We start from the raw sequence: 19,053 nt of genomic DNA, 5'->3' as shown, positions 1-19,053 counted from the left end.
TGTTTGGTGCTATAGAAATGCACATGTAAACCAAACAATAACTAAAATATCTGAGAGCAGTTTAAATTCAGGAAATTTTGTGGGACTTATAACAACTTCTACATGCCATTTTCAACTAATGGATTTGAAGTGGGTAAAGAAGAAATCATATACTTCTCTGGTGGGTTTTCTTGGCAGATAAGAAAGTTTGAAGGAATTTTTAAAAACCTTGGTTAATTATAAAATAATTGCCTGATGAAGTATAATGTTACCCCACTGGTTTTCTGTCATTGTGGCCCCTATTTTGCATATCATATGCCCGGTTTTCCTCAAAATGTATAGCTGAGATAGATATTGAGATTAATTTGTTGCAACAAGAGATAAAGAAAAAAAAGCTAGTTTGCATTTGCGAATTCTAAAATGGCCCAAAGTTCTGATTTTTCAAACAGGATAGAGTATAATGACTGAATCCAATTGAAAATGTGATACTGCTTTGAAGCATGTCATGTTACTCAAAATAGTGTGTGGGTGCTGTGACTACTACTAGCATTTTTTACAAATACGTTCTTTTAACACCCTAGGTGAATTATTCCAACTTGAATAATTTAAATGATGCTATTTTTATCTTTTTACCAGATTTCATGGGGTTAATAATAACTAATACTTACGTTGTGACTACTAAGTACATGATGCTCTTCCAAGCACTTCACATAACAACAATCAATTCACTCTAGAAGTTTTCCTGGAAAACAGAATGTGTTTTTCAGTTGCTGCACAAAATTACAATTGGTGGTGCTATTGATCTATTATTATCCTTACAAAGTATTAGAATTTGAGAGTGGGTAAGCAATTGAATTTTCAACTTAACAATATCATTTTGCTGTTGTTTGTTACAGGATGGCTGGTAGATACCACTGGCAGCTACACTGCAGCATTCCTCCTCTGTGGATTTTCAATGATATTTAGTTCTGTGTTGCTTGGCTTTGGTAGACTTGTAAAGAGAATGAGAAAAACCCAGCTGCAGTTCATTGCCAAAGAATCCGATCCCAAGCTGCAGCTATGGACCAATGGATCAGTGGCTTATTCTGTGGAGAGAGAATTAGATCAGAAACATGGGGAGCCTGTGGCTACAGCAGTGCCTGGCTACAGCCTCACATGACCAATGGCCTTGAGCCCCAGAATCTTCAGATTTGAGAGAGGTGTGGGGCCAGCAGATTCTTCGTGTTTCTGAAACTTTTTATTTTGGCAGAAGTATTGCCTTCCAAGGAAACTATTATTATTGTTTTGTTAACATATTAATATTTATAAGGGAAAATAGCACATAATAAAGAAAGCTGGACTAGCCCAGAGGCTTCTCATTTGGGATTTGTACTCATAACTGAACTCATATCTTGTGGTCAATGGGCATAGCTCTATGAGAAATGTAAGGACACAGCTGATATAATTAGCTGTAATTAGGGATAATTTCAACACATAACCAAAGCAGATGACACTGGGCAGCAACTTTGTTCCAGTCTCAGCCCCTTCATGTTCCCTCCTCAGAAAGAAAATGGAAACATTAACGTGTAGCTTTGCTTACCTTGTTCTGGTTAGAGAAGGGAGGTCAGCTTGGGTGTGGTGGTGAAGAGTGAAGATGCCATACCTTTTTCATGGTGGAGTTTCTCATTAGGGTTTTACCTGGGGTTGTTAAAAAAATACTTAAGATTCTTCAAAAGGTGGTGATTAATATAGAAAGAAACTCTTATTGTTTTCTCTCTTAGTCTTGCAGCCAGCCCTTGCCTCTGCCCAAGGGTAGACACCACTATGAGAATCCAAATAATCATGGAATGCCATGGTTGGAATAGATCTCAAAGGGTGGCTGGTAAGATCTATTTGAAATTGTCCACTGGAAACTGAAAGCTCTTTTCCTAAGACCGGGTTCCAGGCTCTCACCTTTGTTACCATCACATATAATACTTACTCTAAATTTAGCAGAACACACTTAGTCACAAGGACAACCTCTCAATCTTACCTGAAATGTTAACACCAAAACTTCTCATTTTTTACCTTCAGAGAAAAAGCTCTTATTTAAACTGCAGACGCATTCCTGTTAGGATGAAAAAATGTTGGCAGTATTCCATTTGGGCAGGAACTGAATTCTTGAATCAGCAGGTCTCTGGTGAGAGTTTTCTTTGCAGATCAGACATTTAGTTTTATCATTACCCAAAAGAGGATAGGAGGGGGTCAGTTATCTGAACAAATATTATGCTAGAGATATTCTGAAGGTGAGATTCCTTTCTCCTTGTGTTAATTCTTGTTCCACTGTCCACTGCTCTTCATCTCTTTGTGGATAATAATTAGAAATCTACTCATTGGATTAGAAGTTGATTCATTCTCAAATACTCCACTTTTCTATGGTTTGGGATAATTTCTGAGTCTTCAGATTGAAGAGGGAAGGCATGGAGGGAAGAAAAAGTCCAGATCCCGCAGCTTGTCTCCAACCATTTTAAATCCAAAGGATTATAATCCTGAATCTCACATCATGTCACACCTGTAAATAGGGGCAAATTATGCAATCAATTTTAATTATCAGGAGTTTAAAATCCAAATGTTAAGGAACTGTTTTGACCCTGAAGGCTATTTAATCCACTGTCCCCTACAAGGCCTCACAAGTGCTGAGGAAAAAAAAAAAAAAAAACCAACCAGCAGTGAGGAGGATCCTGGGTTACTGTGTATGCTCAGCAAGAGAGTTTGCCTATACCTTGATTATTTCATAAAATCACATGTTAATACATTGCTTTCAGAATGAAATACTGACTTGATTTGATAGGAGAAAATGGTAATATTTCATGTTGTTTTTCAAAGAAATGTAAATATTATCTGTTATCTCCTTACATAGTTTAATAATTTAGTTTTGAAGCCCACACTGGACTGAAAAGAATTTACTTTTCATTGACTTTGTTATTTGCAATTTTAAAAATATTTGGAGCTGGGCATGGTGGCTTACGCCTGTAATCCCAGCACTTTGGGAGGCTAAGGCGGGCGGATCATGAGGTCAGGAGATCGAGACCATCCTGGCTAACATCGTGAAACCCCGTCTCCACTAAAAATGCAAAAAATTACTTGGGCATGGTGGTGGGCACCTGTAGTCCCAGCTACTCGGGAGGCTGAGGCCAGAGAATCACTTGAACCTGGGAGGCGGAGGTTACAGTGAGCCAAAATCATGCCACTGTACTCCAGCCTGGGCAACAGAGAGAGACTCCATCTCAAAAAAAAAATATATATATATATATATATATATGTGTGTGTGTATATATATATATGTGAAAGATATCTGTAAAACGTCAAAGTTAAAACGAAGTTATATCTGTTTGGAATAGCACTTTGCCCTAAATATCATTTTTTGAATTTCAAGCCTAAAGATTTTTAAAAATATGAATAGTTACAAATATTCTTATACATATTTTTTCATCGTGATCACAACAAAATTTTGTTTATGTGGTTCTGCAATATAATTTCTGTGAAGTATTGTAAGTATGCAAAATGAGCATAGTGATCAGAACTTTTAAAGATTTTGTGTAAAAACATTTGGGAGATTTGACTTTATACGTGCATAGATTTGCATTTTACTTTCCCTTTTGAAGCAGCATTTTTAGAAAATTTGTAAGAAAAATGTACATCTTAAGGTCTACTATTTTACATTTCTACACAGAATTTTGGTGTTCATGTTCCATATGTCTATACTGTTTATTTCAAAACTGAGAAATTCATGGGAATGATGTATTTTGTGGAATCAAGAACAAAATTATAGCGGGATAATTTTACATCTTAAATATTTCTTTCTACTACTGTAAGCTCTACTTTGGGATTATCTGAGTAGAAAATCAGAAGACATTATCTGACTTTATAGATACACTGTATGATTGGGCTCTTTGTTCAGATTGTAATTTCATTAATAGATGAAATATTTATGCTAATATTTTCTTATTTCAAAAGCAAAATAAAATGAGTTTATTGTCCTGTGTTTGGAAAGATATTTTTCCCTTGGACAAGAGGTTTGGATTGGATGGTGAGTGGGCCTGTCTGGATCATGGTAAGATGTGGTCAGCATTTTAAGATGTGTTAAGTAATCAAATGATTTACAAAAACCAAAAGTCTTTATTGAGTTTTTCCAACGTGTGAGCTCTTATGCCAGCTACTTCCTATGCATTGTCTCATTTAATCCCCATAGTGACTTCTATCATTATTGTTTTGGAGATGTGGAAAATGAAGCACCAGTTCCCACAGCTCAGTATCCACTGCACTCCTCTAGTGTGAAATCCTGTAAAACTGGGATGCTGCTGATTCTGAAGCCCTGTGTCCTTCCCCTGTGCCTACTTGAATCATCTTATGTGGGTTCAAGAAGCTGTTGGGAAACAGATGCTCCCTTGGACAGGTAAAATCCTTTGGATTATGCTTCAATCGTCTAATCAATATTGAAGGAAGATTCTAGATTGGAGATTTCCAAGAGTTTTCCCAAGAGGATCTCTCAAAACCACTACTTCCAGGCTCAGTGGTTTAATTTGCTGTCGATTGATCCAGGCTTCTTTTGGGGAGAATTTAGGGTTGAGGGGGTGAATTGGGGAGCATACTTTGTCCCAAAAGTGAGCTAATTCCACTGTTTGCCTTCCACATTACCAAAGTCAGGCTTTCTCAGGAGTTGAGTTCTTCTTGAAGTGCCTTCACCATTGCCAGTGATAATGAAAATGGTAATGTCTGTTAGGCACTCCCCTTCCTGGTCCCAGTAGGTCTAATTCTGAAATTGCTTACTGAAATGAAATAGTACAAATTCAGCTGGGCGCAGTGGCTCACGCCTGTAATCCCAACACTTTGGGAGGCCAAGGCGGGTGGATCACCAGGTCAGGAGATCGAGACCATCCTGGCTAACACGGTGAAACTCCATCTCTACTAAAAATACAAAAAATTAGCTGGGCGTGGTGGTGGGCGCATGTAGTTTCAGATACTCGGGAGGCTGAGGCAGGAGAATGGCGTGAACCCGGGAGGCAGAGCTTGCAGTGAGCCGAGATTGGCCACTGCACTCCAGCCTGGGCGACAGAGCGAGACTCCGTCTCAAAAAAAAAAAAAAAAAAGAAAAGAAAAAAAGAAATAGTACAAATTTGGGGTAGATATCTGAGTTTCTTTCCTCACACTTGAAAGTTTGAGTTAAAAAAATGTTTTTTAAAAAACATTTTAAAAAACGTAAAAAAAGTTTTAACTCTGTCAAAGAATAGATTTTCATATCTGTTACCAGCACAACTACCAATGACAGATGACTGAGGTTTTGTCCCATAGCACAGAAAACTATTTGGTTGGGGGAGTGGGACGATACTAAATAATGATAAAAGGACTGACAGTTAAGATAAAACGTTATGGTACTTTTCAAACATATACAAAAGTAGAATGAATAGTGTAAAGAACTTGAGGTACCTATTCCCCCACATCTACAATTATCTACCCATTAGCCTCTCCCTTGATGAAGCAATTTGAAATATATTAACATGTGCACAGCTCATGTTTCCTTCAGCTGCCAGGGAATACCTGAACTTGGCAAGAATAATTTGTTCATGCTAACGGGGACACGTGTGGTTAGTATCACCTATTAATGAGTCACATCATTACTTACAAAGCTGATTCGGGCCCTTTTCTTGCTATGGGCTTTGAGTATCAATTGAAGATTAAAATTTTCTCCTTCTCTCCCTAGCACCCAAAAGGGTCTATCTACCTGAGGCCCAGGGCTGTATTAAATAAGTTAAAAGGGCCTTTTATTTTTCTTTTCTCTCTCTCTCATGACCCAAGAGAGTCAAACCAATAAAAAGGGATTTTGAGGTTTAGATGAGAGTGATCATTATTACTCTCATTATTGCTCTTAATTGTCTAAGGGTCAGAGGTCTTTTTGAGGGATCTGGGAACTAAGATTGGTCTAGAATTAAAAAAAAAAGCAGTTTATTTTTGAGGGTTGAGTTGGCATTAAAAGGCTTTAGAATTAGCATTTCAAATGTAGCCCTTTTCAAGTTTTTCCATAAATGTTTCTTTTGTGATGACAAGTTAGACCTTTTCCCACTGGCCAGTGTAATGATAGAAGAGTTCTCAAGGACCTTGTACTACGAAAGATGAAGACCTGTGCTCATTCTTGGATAGCTTATTTTTGCAACTGGGGGCAGAGCAAGGTGTGGGTATGGGTCAAGGTAGGGAAGAGTTTGGGAGTGGGAGAAAGAATGGGGGGCAGCCTCTGTGTAGTTACCTGAGGCTCCGGCCCACGTGCAGGTGGATGAATCCAGATATCTGACCCTAAGTTTCTAAAGCTCAAACAAGGAAGAGCAAAGTCTTTTTCAGAGTCACAGAACTGACAGGGCTGGTGTGAGCATTCAGTGCCCACACTGGACCTACGAGGTCACACAGGGTGTGGTTCCTGTCCTTAGGCTACATCCGCCATCCTCTACTACACTCTAGTGCCCAGTTTTTCTATCAGTTCCTCCAAGCACCAAGCCTCCCCTTTCTACCCCCGACCTTGGGGCATTTTGCATATGTTGATCCCTGTGATCACTCTCTTCTCATATTTTGGGCCTCAGTTTAAACGTCACTGCCCTAGAGAGTCCATCTTTAACCACTGCCCTTACCTAAATTATACATCCTTCCCCCGCCAGTACCACCCACATTCTACATGCTCATAGCATTCTGTTATTTTCCTCCAAAGAACATCTTTTAGTTACAATCATTATATATTGATGTGTGTTTTTATTTTTAAATTTCGTCTGCTCCACAAAACCACAAGCTTTCTGAGGATAGGGATCATACTCACTCATTCACTATTTAGAGCTGTGCCTGACCCAGAGTAGGCATTCGATGAATACTTGGTGAATGAATAAATGAGTGTAAAGAACAAATAAATGAAAAAACTGCTAAGGAGAATTGTAACATTAGCGAGGGTGGGGCGGATTGAAGGGTTGGGGTGCAGGTTTGTTTAGGTACAAATTGCTCTTGTACCCAGAACAGATAGGATACATTAGATTTGGTGTGTCTAAATAGGACACCTTGTTAGAAGTGTCACATAAACACTAGAAGCTGTGGAACATTGACCATTATGGAGCAGGTTTTGGAAAGGGAATAAAAGTGGCAAAGAGAAGAGTTGATCAAAAGATACTAAATAACAAACTTTTGATTGAGGCCTGAATGTAAAAAATGATACTACTGTGTTCAACCCAGACAGGCTTAATTAAATAGCTGTTGTGCACAAATGAATGGAAACCCCAGGGAAGAGGAACTGTTCACACAAGGGAGCCCCGGAACGTTGGGAAAAGGTAGATTGCACATGCCTCAAACATGAAAAGATGGGGTTTCAGTTACAGGCACCACACAGACTACTTTCACACGAAATCTTTATGCCAGGGTTTTGCCAGGTGCAGGAGATGTTTCTGACTGAAATATTTGTCCTGACCAGATGTATGGCTGCCCCTAACTCATAGGGCATTGTTGAAAATTAGACAGTATGCTGGCAGACTTTTTTAAGAGATGGTGAAAGGAGTTAAGCAACCGACTATTTATCAAGCACCTCTTTGGAATCTGGAACCATGTTATATATATGGTGGAGAATTAAAAATACACGTGGCACCCCCTCCATGATCTCAAGTTTACTGCCTAATTGGTAAATTGAAACCAACTCAGGTTAGAATAACACCAAGAAGTTACTAAATATTGACCTGAGGCTAAGGGCATGTGTAAGTACTTTGAGGGTTAGGAGAGGAAGAATTCACTATGGGTGAAGAAATTTGATTCTGGGGAATCTGAAGACAGGATTGAACAGATTGGAATCAGCCCTTACTTTTTTCAGGGCAAGAGGCTGGGAGTGAGGGAAAGAGATGTGAGACAGCTGCTCAGTGTGGCTCCTTAAGGTTTCAGCAGGCATCTCAAGCCAGTGCAGAACCAAGCACACGTGGACGTAAATGTTCTGATGATGGGTCCATAAAGATGTCTGGGACTTTTGGGGATTGCAGTTGCCTTCTTTAAGTACAAAGCAGGGATTTTCAGGGTATGGGGTTATAATTCAATATTTGTCTCTCAACTGTAGAGTGTCATTCTCAAGGATCCAAAGTTTGAACAGCAGGGAAAAGCATTTTAAAATTGACATCTTATGCAGCACTGCCATCTGCTGGAATTAGCAAGAACACTTCCCAGGAGTAGGGGATCTCCAATTGTTCAACTCCCCAAGGCCTGCCTTAGCACAGACATCAAAGTTTGTTATTGTTTCCTCCTCTTCCAACTCCCCCTTGCTGGTTACCCATCCCACATTTATCCTGTTCCTCTTGCAAGTATAAATACTGGGATAAAGATGCTGTGTTGCAGTTTTCAGCTTTTGGTTACCTGTATCAGTTCTGCAACATAGAGTATCAAAGTTAATATGAATGACGATTTTGACTGGCTTGACTAGGGATAGTCATTGGTAAAACATAATGTTAAAAAAATTTGGAGTCCTCTGCCTTTCTCAGGAACCCAGATTGTCAGCCTTCTCCCATTCTTGTTCCCACTGTGACCCCTACTAATGTGTTAATTTATTTGTTGTGAGTTGATAAAGGAGTTAAAAGTGTGAGACACAGAATCTCAAACATATATCAGAAGCCAAATGTTAGAAAATGTTGAAACAAAATAATATAGAAGGATGGATTCCATGTGGATTTGAAAACATCAAATATCAGATTATACTGTATAGCAATAATGACAAAGTTAGTGATTAAATTTACTTTAAATGTGTAGTGCATGTGAAATTATGTGGGGATGCTATTTATTTATAACTGAAATTGCTTTCAAAGGAGAATGGATCATGTTAAAATGAAAGTTCTTATGTAGAACTAGGCAACTCAATGAATTTGGTTACTCATCTGTGGGTTTGTGACTGAGTATGAGGATAAGAGAACAGAGTTGCTCTGTTTAAGAAAAATGGAAGAATGGTTTTGAAGGGAGAAGAGACATAGGGAAAGAGGCAAAGCTCAGAATAATGGAAAGAGGCAGGAATATCAATAAATGGTTGGGGATCTTTCCTTCTTTTCTTCTTTCTTTGCTCCCTCCATTCTTTTTTGTTTCCTTTCTGTCTCCCCTCTCCCAATATTCCACCCTCTCACTTCTCTCCCTTTTTCTTCCTGAAAAACAGAGATTACCTAATATTAACCTTAAAGTTGTAGATTTTTCTGTCTCCTCAGATCTTCTCAATAAAGGGTTTTTATATAGAAATGACCTGTAAGTGATTTGAGTTTTGGTATTTGTTCAGTTATGATATTTGTTGTTGTTTGTTTGCTTTGGTGAGATTTGCTGGAGTTGATGTGGTATGGAAAGGAAAAGCATGTGAAGAGAGATGAAGTTACTCTTGAACCAAATTAATATTTAATAGAATTAGGGACTCACAGCCATGTTCCAAAGTCCATGGCCTGGAGGCTCAAGGCAAACTCAGGGGATGTTAAAGCGCAGGTGACACTAGCCCTAGTTGTTACATGTGTTCCAGCGCCCTCCACCCCTCCTCATCCCCCACCCCTTCCCTTTCCTTTTTAAACTGACAAATAAAAATCATATATATTTATCATGTACAACATGTTTTAAAATATGTATACATTGTGGAATGGCCAAATCCAACTGTCTCCTTGCCTTCTTACTTTGCTCTTCACACTGGGTGAAGGTCTGATGCTGGTTGGTCTTTGCACAAGGGATATATCCTTCCTTCCAAGGATGAAGGACTGGGTATGTATTCTGGCTTCTAATTGTTTACTGGTTCTTCAATCTTCCAAAATACACAGCTTCCTTTTGTGAGGAATTTATTCCAAATCTTTGAATTCCAAAATCCAGTTCTAGAAACAAAACATCGCTTAGATCTGTATCTTTTCAGTCTCTATTTTTCTGCTATGGTTTGAATGTTTTTGTCTCCTCCCAATTCATGGATTGGAAGCTTAATCTCCAATGCAACAGTATTGAGAGGTGAGACCTAAGGAGAGGTGTTCCTGAGGGCTTGGTCCACATGACTAGACTAATGCCCTTATCAAAAGGGCTTGCAGGAGTGGGTTCTTGCTCTCTTCTGCTTTTCTGCCGTGTGAGGAACAGAGTTCCTCCCTTCCAGAGGATGCAGCATTCAAGGTGACATCTTGGAAGCAGAGACCAGGCCCTCACCAGACACCAAACCTGCCAGCTCCTTGATCTTGAACTTCCAGTCTCCAGAACTGTGAGAAATAAATTTCTGATTGTTAAAATTACTCAGTCTCAGGTATTCTATTATAGCAGCACAACAGAAACTAAGACTATTTCCCTTACCTCTCTTCCCCCTTCTCTTTTCCAAATCAAATAACACTGGAAAGATTTATTTATTTATTTATTAGACAGAGTCTCACTCTGTCGCCCAGGCTGGAGGAGTGCAATGATGTGATCTTGGCTCACTGCAACCTCTGCCTCTTGGGTTCAAGTGATTCTTGTGCCTCAGCCTCCCAAGTAGCTGGGGTTACAGGTATGTGCCACCATGCCCAGCTAATTTTTGTAATTTTAGTAGAGATGGGGTTTTGCCATGTTGGCCAGACTAGTCTCGAACTCCTGGCCTTAAGCAACCTGTCTGCCTTAGCCTCACAAAGTGCTGGGATTATAGGCATGAGTCACCACACCCAGCCATGTTTTGTTCTTTAATCATAATTACTGATCCAAAAAGTTGAAGAACAATAAATGACATTTATATTATGTAAACATTATTTACATATTAGCCAATTAGAGTCCTCTAATTACATTTTTTATACACCCAGCCAATTAGAGTCCTCTAATTACATTTTTTATACACCCAGCCAATTAGAGTCCTCTAATTACATTTATTTCACTAGATGTGTCAGTTTGATCTGAGATGGGATGTTGAACGTGCAAGAAATGTATTCGGGGAAACACCTCTGAGAAAAAATGGGAAGAGAGCAGACAGAGGCTGGGAGAGCCATCCAACTGTGATGCAGGTCTGACCCCATATGTAGGGGAGACAGAAGGAAGAAAAGTTGGGTAAAAACATCTTAGATTACAGTATTGTTTTAAGGGACATTTGGCAAGGCTGGTGGGGAGTCATTGAGCTGAAATTGCTCATCAGAGGAGTACTGCATCTCTCAGGAGAGGGCATGACTTAGTATCCTTGCCACACTGGGAAGCATGGCCTCAGTGTAAATGTAGTGATAGATTTCAATGTGTAGAGATGGGACCTTCAGACAATTATAATCCCTGTAGCTAGAGATCTGAGAGGTGCTTCTCATTGCTACCACATTAGGGTTACAATGTTATTACACTTGAACTACTCAAAGGAGACTGTTCCAATTGTCAAGGCCAAATGGATTTTCACTTCTTATAATTTGCCAATTATATAAAAACTTGCCACATTGTTCCGTCATGTTCTTTAATCTCAGTAATGAACATATTCCATAAAAGGACTCTCCTTGGGCCTGCCTGTGTTATAGTTGATGTCACATAAGCATAGTCATATCATGGCCAGATAAACTCTGTCAATTGATGTTTAGCCTACAACAAATGATTCCCGGTAGAAACTATAAAATGGGCGTAAGTGCTACTGAACCAGCAGCCAGGAGAAAGAAATTATGGTCCACAAATTAGTTGTGAAACCTTAAGTCGTATCACCAGTCCTGGTCTCAATTTTCGTATCAATAAAGTTGGTTGGAGTAGGGATTTTCTCAAGGTTCTCCTGATTTTAAAGTTCTGTGTTGTCTACAAGGTTGTTCTTGAACTGAAGTAATCTGCATCGTTGACTCAATCTAGAAAGAAATAGTGACAGTTTATATTGCTTTTGAAACTCTGGCTGATAGCATGTGATCAACTGCTAAGACTATTTGGGCACCCAGAGAGGACAGCAAATATCTTTAAGAGCTCCATGACTGGGAAGCCAGTTTTTCTGCCAGCTGATTTGTCATTTGTTGAAAGGGCTTTTCTCAGCTTTTATGAGTCAGGGAGCCTACCTTTAGTGCTGAATGAAATAGTTTCCAAGAGCACCTTCAAGATTTGGAGAGGAGGCACTTCTTTTCCGGAAGGGCCAAATTACCCTGAATAGCAATCACAGCCACTTTTCTGGGCATATTTATAAGTTTGTCTAATAGGCAAGAAAATAACTGGGGCCTGGAATCATAGGATTCTTATCAGGCTTGACAGGATGAGTTCATCTAACTAAGTAGGATTTGGACCCATTTCAGAGACTTTGAGTCAGTTGGTAAGGGAAGCTTTCAGAGGTAGGTGTAGGACAATATACAACTTAACTCAGGCAGCTTTTATTAGAGTATTATATACCAAGTACAAGATGAGGAGTCCAAATGCAAACCGGATATTCAAGGAACTTAGGATTTCCTGGTTTAAGCCTATTAGCCTAATTAATTTTATTCCATTTATACTTACTTTTCACATTGTAGATCAGTAGCTCCCAAACTTTGCTGCACAAGTTCCAACTGGGAAATCTAAAAATCATGATGCCTGGACTGCACCCCATGCCGAGTCATTCTCTATGGGGTGGGACCCAGACATCCATGTTTTGTTTTAACTTTTTAGGTGATTCCAATATGTAGCCAAGTTTGAGGAACAATATTGTAGACATTACTACTCAAAATGTAATTAGAAGAACAGCAGCAGCGTCCTCACCTGGTAGTTTGTTTAAAGGGCAGAAATCTCAGGCCCCTTCTGTGTATGAACACAGCTCTGATTTATAAAAACAAGTTAAATGATGAAGCAAATAATCTTTTCTATGATTAACTGTCTGAGTAACCCCTGAATGTGAGTTTTTTGAATTACGTAGCAAGCGATGGAAGTTATGTACTTTCAGGTGGGAGAAATGGCCTGCTTTGCTAGAATATCCTAAAATATTTCAAAGGGACAAATGTGTCTACTGATAGGTCAGGACTTCAGTGCTGACTTTCTGAAATTCTTGAGAAAAGATCATTCCCTCCCTTGTTCTTCCTTAATAGCTCAAACATAACAATAATAATAAACAGAATTAAGTAAAACAAAAGATTAAAAAAATTAATATATGAGATACACTGCAGTATATATGTATGTCTGACTACGTATAGAAAAAAGATCTGGAAGGATACATATCAAATTGTTGTAAGTTTACCTTGAGGGTGTGAAACTGTGGTAGGGTAAGGGGACTGCTCTCATTTTTAAATTCACATATTTTTGTAATTTTTTTTTGGAAATGTACAATGAGAACTCATTATTTTTATAACAATCAAACCATAATAGAAATTTTAAAGATAATAAAAAACAAAAAGTAAAACACACACTTTACATAATAATTTTAAGAGTTACATTGGAGGAATGGAGAATTAAATCACATGGTACGTTTCCACTAATACTGTGATGGTACATAATTGTGTAGTCTATAATCAAAGAAACTACATTAGATAAGCCACATTAAGTAACATCAAAATTAAAAAATCCCCTGGGATAAAAGCCCTCAAGCAGTAACCCCTGAAGGTGGATATTAAAACTGAAAGCCACGCTTAACTCTTCCTGGAGTATCTACATGAAAAAACAACACTCTGAAAATTTCACATAAAAAAAAAAAAGCTTCATAGAAGTCACTTTGAAATGCTAAAATAGCCAAAGGCCAGAAATTGAGGGTATAAAAACGCTATTCAGAACAGATTCAAAATTAGTACACTGAAATATTGGTAATCTATGGGGGTAGGTTAGGGACATCTTCTTTTTCCATTTGTTTATCATTTCTCCCAATTTCCCAATGGCTGCTTTATATCTCAATAATTTTAACCTAAAAATATCGTAATTTTAGCTGGAAGGAATAAAATTAATTGCATATAGATTCATTGCAGATTTTTTTAAGTTAAAAAAAAAAGAACAATTTGAGACTCACTATTTTCCATTATTTATTGTTTTCCCACATAATTATTTCTAACTACTTAATAAACATTTGGGGATTGAATCCCTGAAGTTACATATTTAAAATTTGAGGAAATCTTTTTTCTTCTCTTCTAGTTTTTTCATTTTATTGAAGTCACTAGAGATGACAAACTTTTTTATTATAAACTTTTTTCCAACAAAAAAGATATTTTAGGTGACAGATTGATAGCTAAATATCCTCATCAAAGTCAAAACATCTGTAACTAAAAAGTGCTGTCTTTTGCAAACTACATAGTTAAGAGCTTAACCATTAATAATGTAATTTTGTACTCCTGGAAGAGTATTCCTGATCTAGGTATCAAAGGTTTACGTAGGAATATATTTACTACATAATATGAGAAATTTGCCAAAATGTAATCTGCAAAGTGTTACAAAGAGCAGAGATAAAAAGCTCAGATCTAATGGCCATACCATTTTTTAAAGTTACAATAGCTAGAATATTGCTATTTCTCAATGGATTATAGTATTTTAATTAAAAAGAAAAAGAAAACTACACAAGATTCATCATAATGCATATAAAGTATTTAGCACAATGCTTGGTACACAATAACTATTCAATAAATATTAGTTCTATAATAAACAATGGATTAAAACAATAAAAAAAAAAACAGAAGAACCCAAAATGGAGGGAAAAATTTAGAGCTAATTTCCTAGAGTGTGTATTTAAATGGAAAGTCGGAGATCACAGAGCGCAGTAAGGAATTCTGCATTTTCTGGATCTATCTTTTGTGCCTTCTCATAGTACTCAGCAGCTTGCCTCTTTTCTCCTTCCAGCTTGTAAACAAATCCTAGGGCACTTAAACTCTGCACATCCAAAGCATTGTGACAAAGCCTCTTGGTAGCCAATTTCTTCAGAGCACTTGTCAGTTTGGTGCGAAGGGGTGATCTGTCTTTGACCTTTAAGGCTTCTAAATAATGATGGATGGCAGTATTTTCTGATTTACGGTGAAATTCCTGAAAGCGGCCATAGTGGTAATGGATCTGATGTTTGTGATCATCGGTTATGTTCTCCAGACGAAGAGCTTTCCGGAAAATGTCCTCAGCATTGCTATACTGGCCTCCTTCAGCATACATGTTGGCCAGGTCTGTGTAGGCAAATGCAAACATAGAGTCTCGTTCCATGGCTGCTTTGAAATGAAATATAGCAGATGAAATCAGCTCATCAACCTTTAGTTTATCCTTTCCTTTAGGTCTGTTGTGTGTGGCCTTCTTGATTTGGATCATTTGTGCCCTGTAGCAAAGTCCCATCTGGTGATGCAGGAAAGAAGAAGTTGGTGTCACCTCCAAGGCCTTTTTTAAAAGTTCGAGAGCTTTGTTCCAGGAATTTTTTCTCCTGTAGAATTTGGCTGCATAACGAAGGACATAAGGCTGGGATGATATTTGGTCCAGGATTTCTTCAATATACTTTTCCCCTTCAGCTTCTGCATGTACATCTTGAAGCTTCAGTGCCAGAAAAACCTTAATGTAGCTGTTATCTGGGTTCAGGGTAACAGCCTTTCTCAAAGGCCCCAGAGAAAAGCTCTTTACAGACCCCTCTCTATCAGAATCATCCAGCCGATACACTGTGATAGCATAGCCGATGTTAAATTCTGGATTGTCAGGTTCCACTTCCAGAGCCTTCTCAAAAGCCGCTTTAGCCTTTTGATAATACTTTCCTCCAAATTTCAAGAGTGCCCATCCTTTCTCACAGTCAATCTCAGGACACTCCAACTTGTAGTTAGAAGGACTGGACAATTTCTTGCAGACGTTCCCTATCTTACTTGTATACTTCTGAGCTTCCTCAAGCTGGTTCATGTGATAATACACCCAGGCATAGTTTCCCCAAGTGACCAGGCTTCGTACTTCTTCTTTGTCTGAGTGTTCTCTCTGGATTATTTCTTCTGCTTCTTCCAAGCACTCAAGGGCATCTTTATTTTGGCCTTTTAGGTGTTTCACATAGGCCAATAGGTTATAAAGTGCAAGTCTAGATTTTGTGGTAAGAAATTCAAGCTGTTGCCCAATTGTATCTTCCACCTCAAACAGATCAATGTCTTCCTTAAGTAAATTCCATGTAAAATGACATTCTAACTCCAACAGAATGGCCTTCAAGGGGTCCTTAGGAATTTCACTGTCAAAGATAAAATACTTTTTAATTTTTGAAGAAATACAAGAAATAATTTTCTAAACCTTAAATATTGTTCTTTGCATAACAACTAATTTTATCCCTATTTGATCTTACAGTTAAAGCATTAGGTTCCCATAACTTTATACTAGAGTTTCTTCTATGTACAGTTATGTCCTAGAAATATTTCATTTAAATTCTCACTATTTATTGCAAAAACAGTTCTGGAGAGATGACAGAGCTTTCTGTATTACATGCATCTATTTCCTTTTGGCAATCACTAAACCACTGAAAATTAGGAATAAAGATACACATATTCAATAATTAATATGAAAATTCCATTTCTGTATTGAGTACTGATTCTGACTAGGAAACCTGGTAAAATTGTTCCTTGGTAATTGTTCCTTTCTCTAGTATAACTGTACCAAAAACATGGGCAAGACATGCCATGTCCTTACAGCCTGCTCAAATCCACAATATTGCTTTACCAGCCCTCTGCCTAAAACAAACGCTTGTTTTGAAGGTCTCTACCAGCCCAGCCCAAGGAGGATGAGGAGGGCTGCTCAGGTATTATGAATGTGGTTGTAAGATCTCAAAGGGACATTCAATCAGGTACTGAAGTGGTTTGTCCAGGCTCTGGAATTTATGCACAACTGGACACCATGAGAATTTTTACTGTTTAAACTTTGTCTACTTAATTTTGTAACTCTGTCTCTGGGAAGCTGATAAGAGAGAAGCTATTGCATCAGAAGAGGGTATCTTTCAGTAATTCTGTTATTCTGCTAGGAAGAAGCAGTATTTCACTGTCCTTGGGAGACAGTCCCCAATGGGGCCCAGCCTTTTCCTCCCCATCCTGCATATGTACGGTGCACACCACCCTCTTTTTTTTTTTTTTTTAAGCCCCTTCCTGATAGCGCTCTCCTTTCTTAAAAATGTTACATGTGGCCAGGCACAGTGGCTCACGCCTATAATCCCAACACTTTGGGAGGCTGAGACCAGCAGATCACGAGGTCAGGAATTCGAGACCAGCCTGGTCAACATGGTGAAACCCCCGTCTCTACTAAAGAGACAAAAAATTAGCCATGAGTGGTGGCGCACGCCTGTAATCCCAGCTACAAGGTGAACTGAGGCAGGAGGATCGCTTGAACCCGGGAGGCGGAGGTTGCAGTGAGCCGAGATTGAGCCATTGCACTCCAGCCTGGGTGACAGGGTGAGACTCCATCTCAAAAAAAAAGTTAGATGTGTGGGTGGCACTTAAACTTTTTTTTAACTTATAACAATGAGAATAGTTAACATTTATTGTGCAAGTATTATGTGCTAAGCAGTCAATTGCTAGGATTTATTATTGTCCTTTTCCACAGTCACAAGAGATGGTCACCATTAATTTTTACAGATAAGGAACAGACTCACAGAGTTTGAGAAACTTTGGGGTCACTCAACTAGTAGGAGCTCAGTCAGGATTTAGAACAAGGGACTATCTGCTTTTAGAGCCCAAGACCTTAACCTTAACCTCTTATTCCTCAACTCATTAAATGCGGAAGGTTCACTAACCACGTGCAGGGCAGGGTACTAGCCCCTGGGGATACAAAATGATTAAGAAAAGGACGCCATCATACTGAATCAGTAAAGGAGTCAGATAAAGAAATCCTCATAAAATAGCGGATTGGGTGGGATGATAACAATCCGTGCTTGGTACAGAGGTAGCTCCCCGGAAGGGAAGAACTCAGACCCAGAAATCAGAAAGGCAAAATGGCAGTGGCAGGCGAATGTGACACCTGGAGGGCTGCGGCGAAACCGCGTATGCTACACCGAGGGAATGGCAGCTGGAAAGAGAGGCACGCGATAGGGCCTAAGGAGACTCTGCATGTAGCAGCTGCCCCCGGAACGGCCCCGGGGGGCTGTGCAGGCTCTGACCAGTTTCCCGGAGGCGGCGTCCGCGTGCCCCGCACGGTCACCGTCGCCGCTTCCGAGAAAAGCCGTCGGGTCGCGTGGGATGGGCAGGCCTCCTGTGGGAGCGTCGCCCGGCACACGCCCTGACAGTCCCGACCGCAGACTCCAGGGATGGGGCAGGCTGCCGGGGAGCATCTCCTGTTCCTCCTCCCTGACTGGCCTCCTCAGGCGCTCGGGAGGGACCGGACTCCGGAGAAGCGTCCACTCGGCCACCCTCCCCGATAGGCCCGACTTCAGACGCCGTGCGCCGGGACAGAGCGCCTGGGGAGGGTCCCCAACGCAGATGCCTGACTGCCGGGCGCGAGGGGCTTGGCCCCTGAAAAGGCCGCAGAATTGCGCTGGAAATGAATAAAAGATGCCCGGTTTGAAACAAAGGCCAACCCGGGGCTTGGGAGGAGAGGCAGAGGAAAACTCTTACCTCATGATGGCAACGCTCTGCAGGCCGTCAGGGCGGCGCAGTCCCTCGCGCGCTCTCTCTCTCCTCAGCACCTGGGACCGAGGGCAGCCGCGCAGTGGGAGGGCGGGTGCGCGTGCGCGTGCGCGCGCGCGCGCGCGCCCGCCAGGCCGCGGCAGCCCTGGGAGTCGGCCGCGCGGCGCGTCTTTGTTAAAGGAGGTACCCCAGCCCCAGCTAGAACAGGAAACTTGAAATTGAATGTGATGCACGAGCTCTCAGAAACCGAAACTTAAGAAATGGAAACTTAACGAAGCTTCAGAAACCGAAACTTAATAGAAGAGCTCAAGAGCCGCGGCCAGACGTTTGCGGAGTCCAGGGTTTTTCGGAGTTGAATTTGCAGCTGGGCTCCTGCACTTTGGTCTCAGCTCTTACCTGCGTCTCTGAGTCCGCTGAGTTCGCGTGCTGCCCGTTTAACTCTTTGTTTATTTGAGACGGGGTCTCACTGTGTCACTCAGTCGTGATGTCAAGCGATGCGCCCGCCTCTGCCTCCCGAGGTGCTGGGATTACAGGCGGAAACTGAAGTCCCTGCTTCCTCTCGAGTCTTTTGATTCAACGAGAAACACGGCAATGCTATACATCTATGCTGTTATTTCTGTTGGGTGTAAGCCAGAGAAATTTGGAGTTAAAATCTATATACATT

The 19,053-nt window shown here is 40.1% G+C and overlaps 2 protein-coding genes across 3 annotated transcripts in view; one reads left to right on the top strand and one right to left on the bottom strand.

Moving 5' to 3' along the window:
• SLC16A12 (solute carrier family 16 member 12) overlaps positions 1 to 3,982 on the top strand; it is a 100,464-nt gene extending 96,482 nt beyond the window's left edge. For both annotated transcript variants that reach the window (XM_007963504.3, XM_073019166.1), the window contains exon 7: positions 876 to 3,982. In XM_007963504.3, coding sequence (XP_007961695.3) covers positions 876 to 1,138 — 263 coding nt within the window. In that variant the 3' untranslated portion in view covers positions 1,139 to 3,982. The remainder of the gene's footprint in view (positions 1 to 875) is intronic.
• A 9,879-nt stretch (positions 3,983 to 13,861) lies between these two features.
• On the bottom strand, positions 13,862 to 18,624 carry IFIT5 (interferon induced protein with tetratricopeptide repeats 5). Its single transcript, XM_007963503.3, has 2 exons — positions 18,378 to 18,624; positions 13,862 to 16,015 (listed from the first exon to the last, which is right to left on the bottom strand). Exons 1-2 carry the CDS (start codon positions 18,380 to 18,382, stop codon positions 14,572 to 14,574), a joined length of 1,449 nt encoding a protein of 482 aa, XP_007961694.1. The 5' UTR covers positions 18,383 to 18,624; the 3' UTR covers positions 13,862 to 14,571.
• Positions 18,625 to 19,053: the final 429 nt, after the last annotated feature.

Source organism: Chlorocebus sabaeus, chromosome 9 (genome assembly GCF_047675955.1).
Source record: "Chlorocebus sabaeus isolate Y175 chromosome 9, mChlSab1.0.hap1, whole genome shotgun sequence".
Taxonomy (NCBI): domain Eukaryota; kingdom Metazoa; phylum Chordata; class Mammalia; order Primates; family Cercopithecidae; genus Chlorocebus; species Chlorocebus sabaeus.
This window is presented reverse-complemented; position numbering and strand designations above follow the sequence as displayed.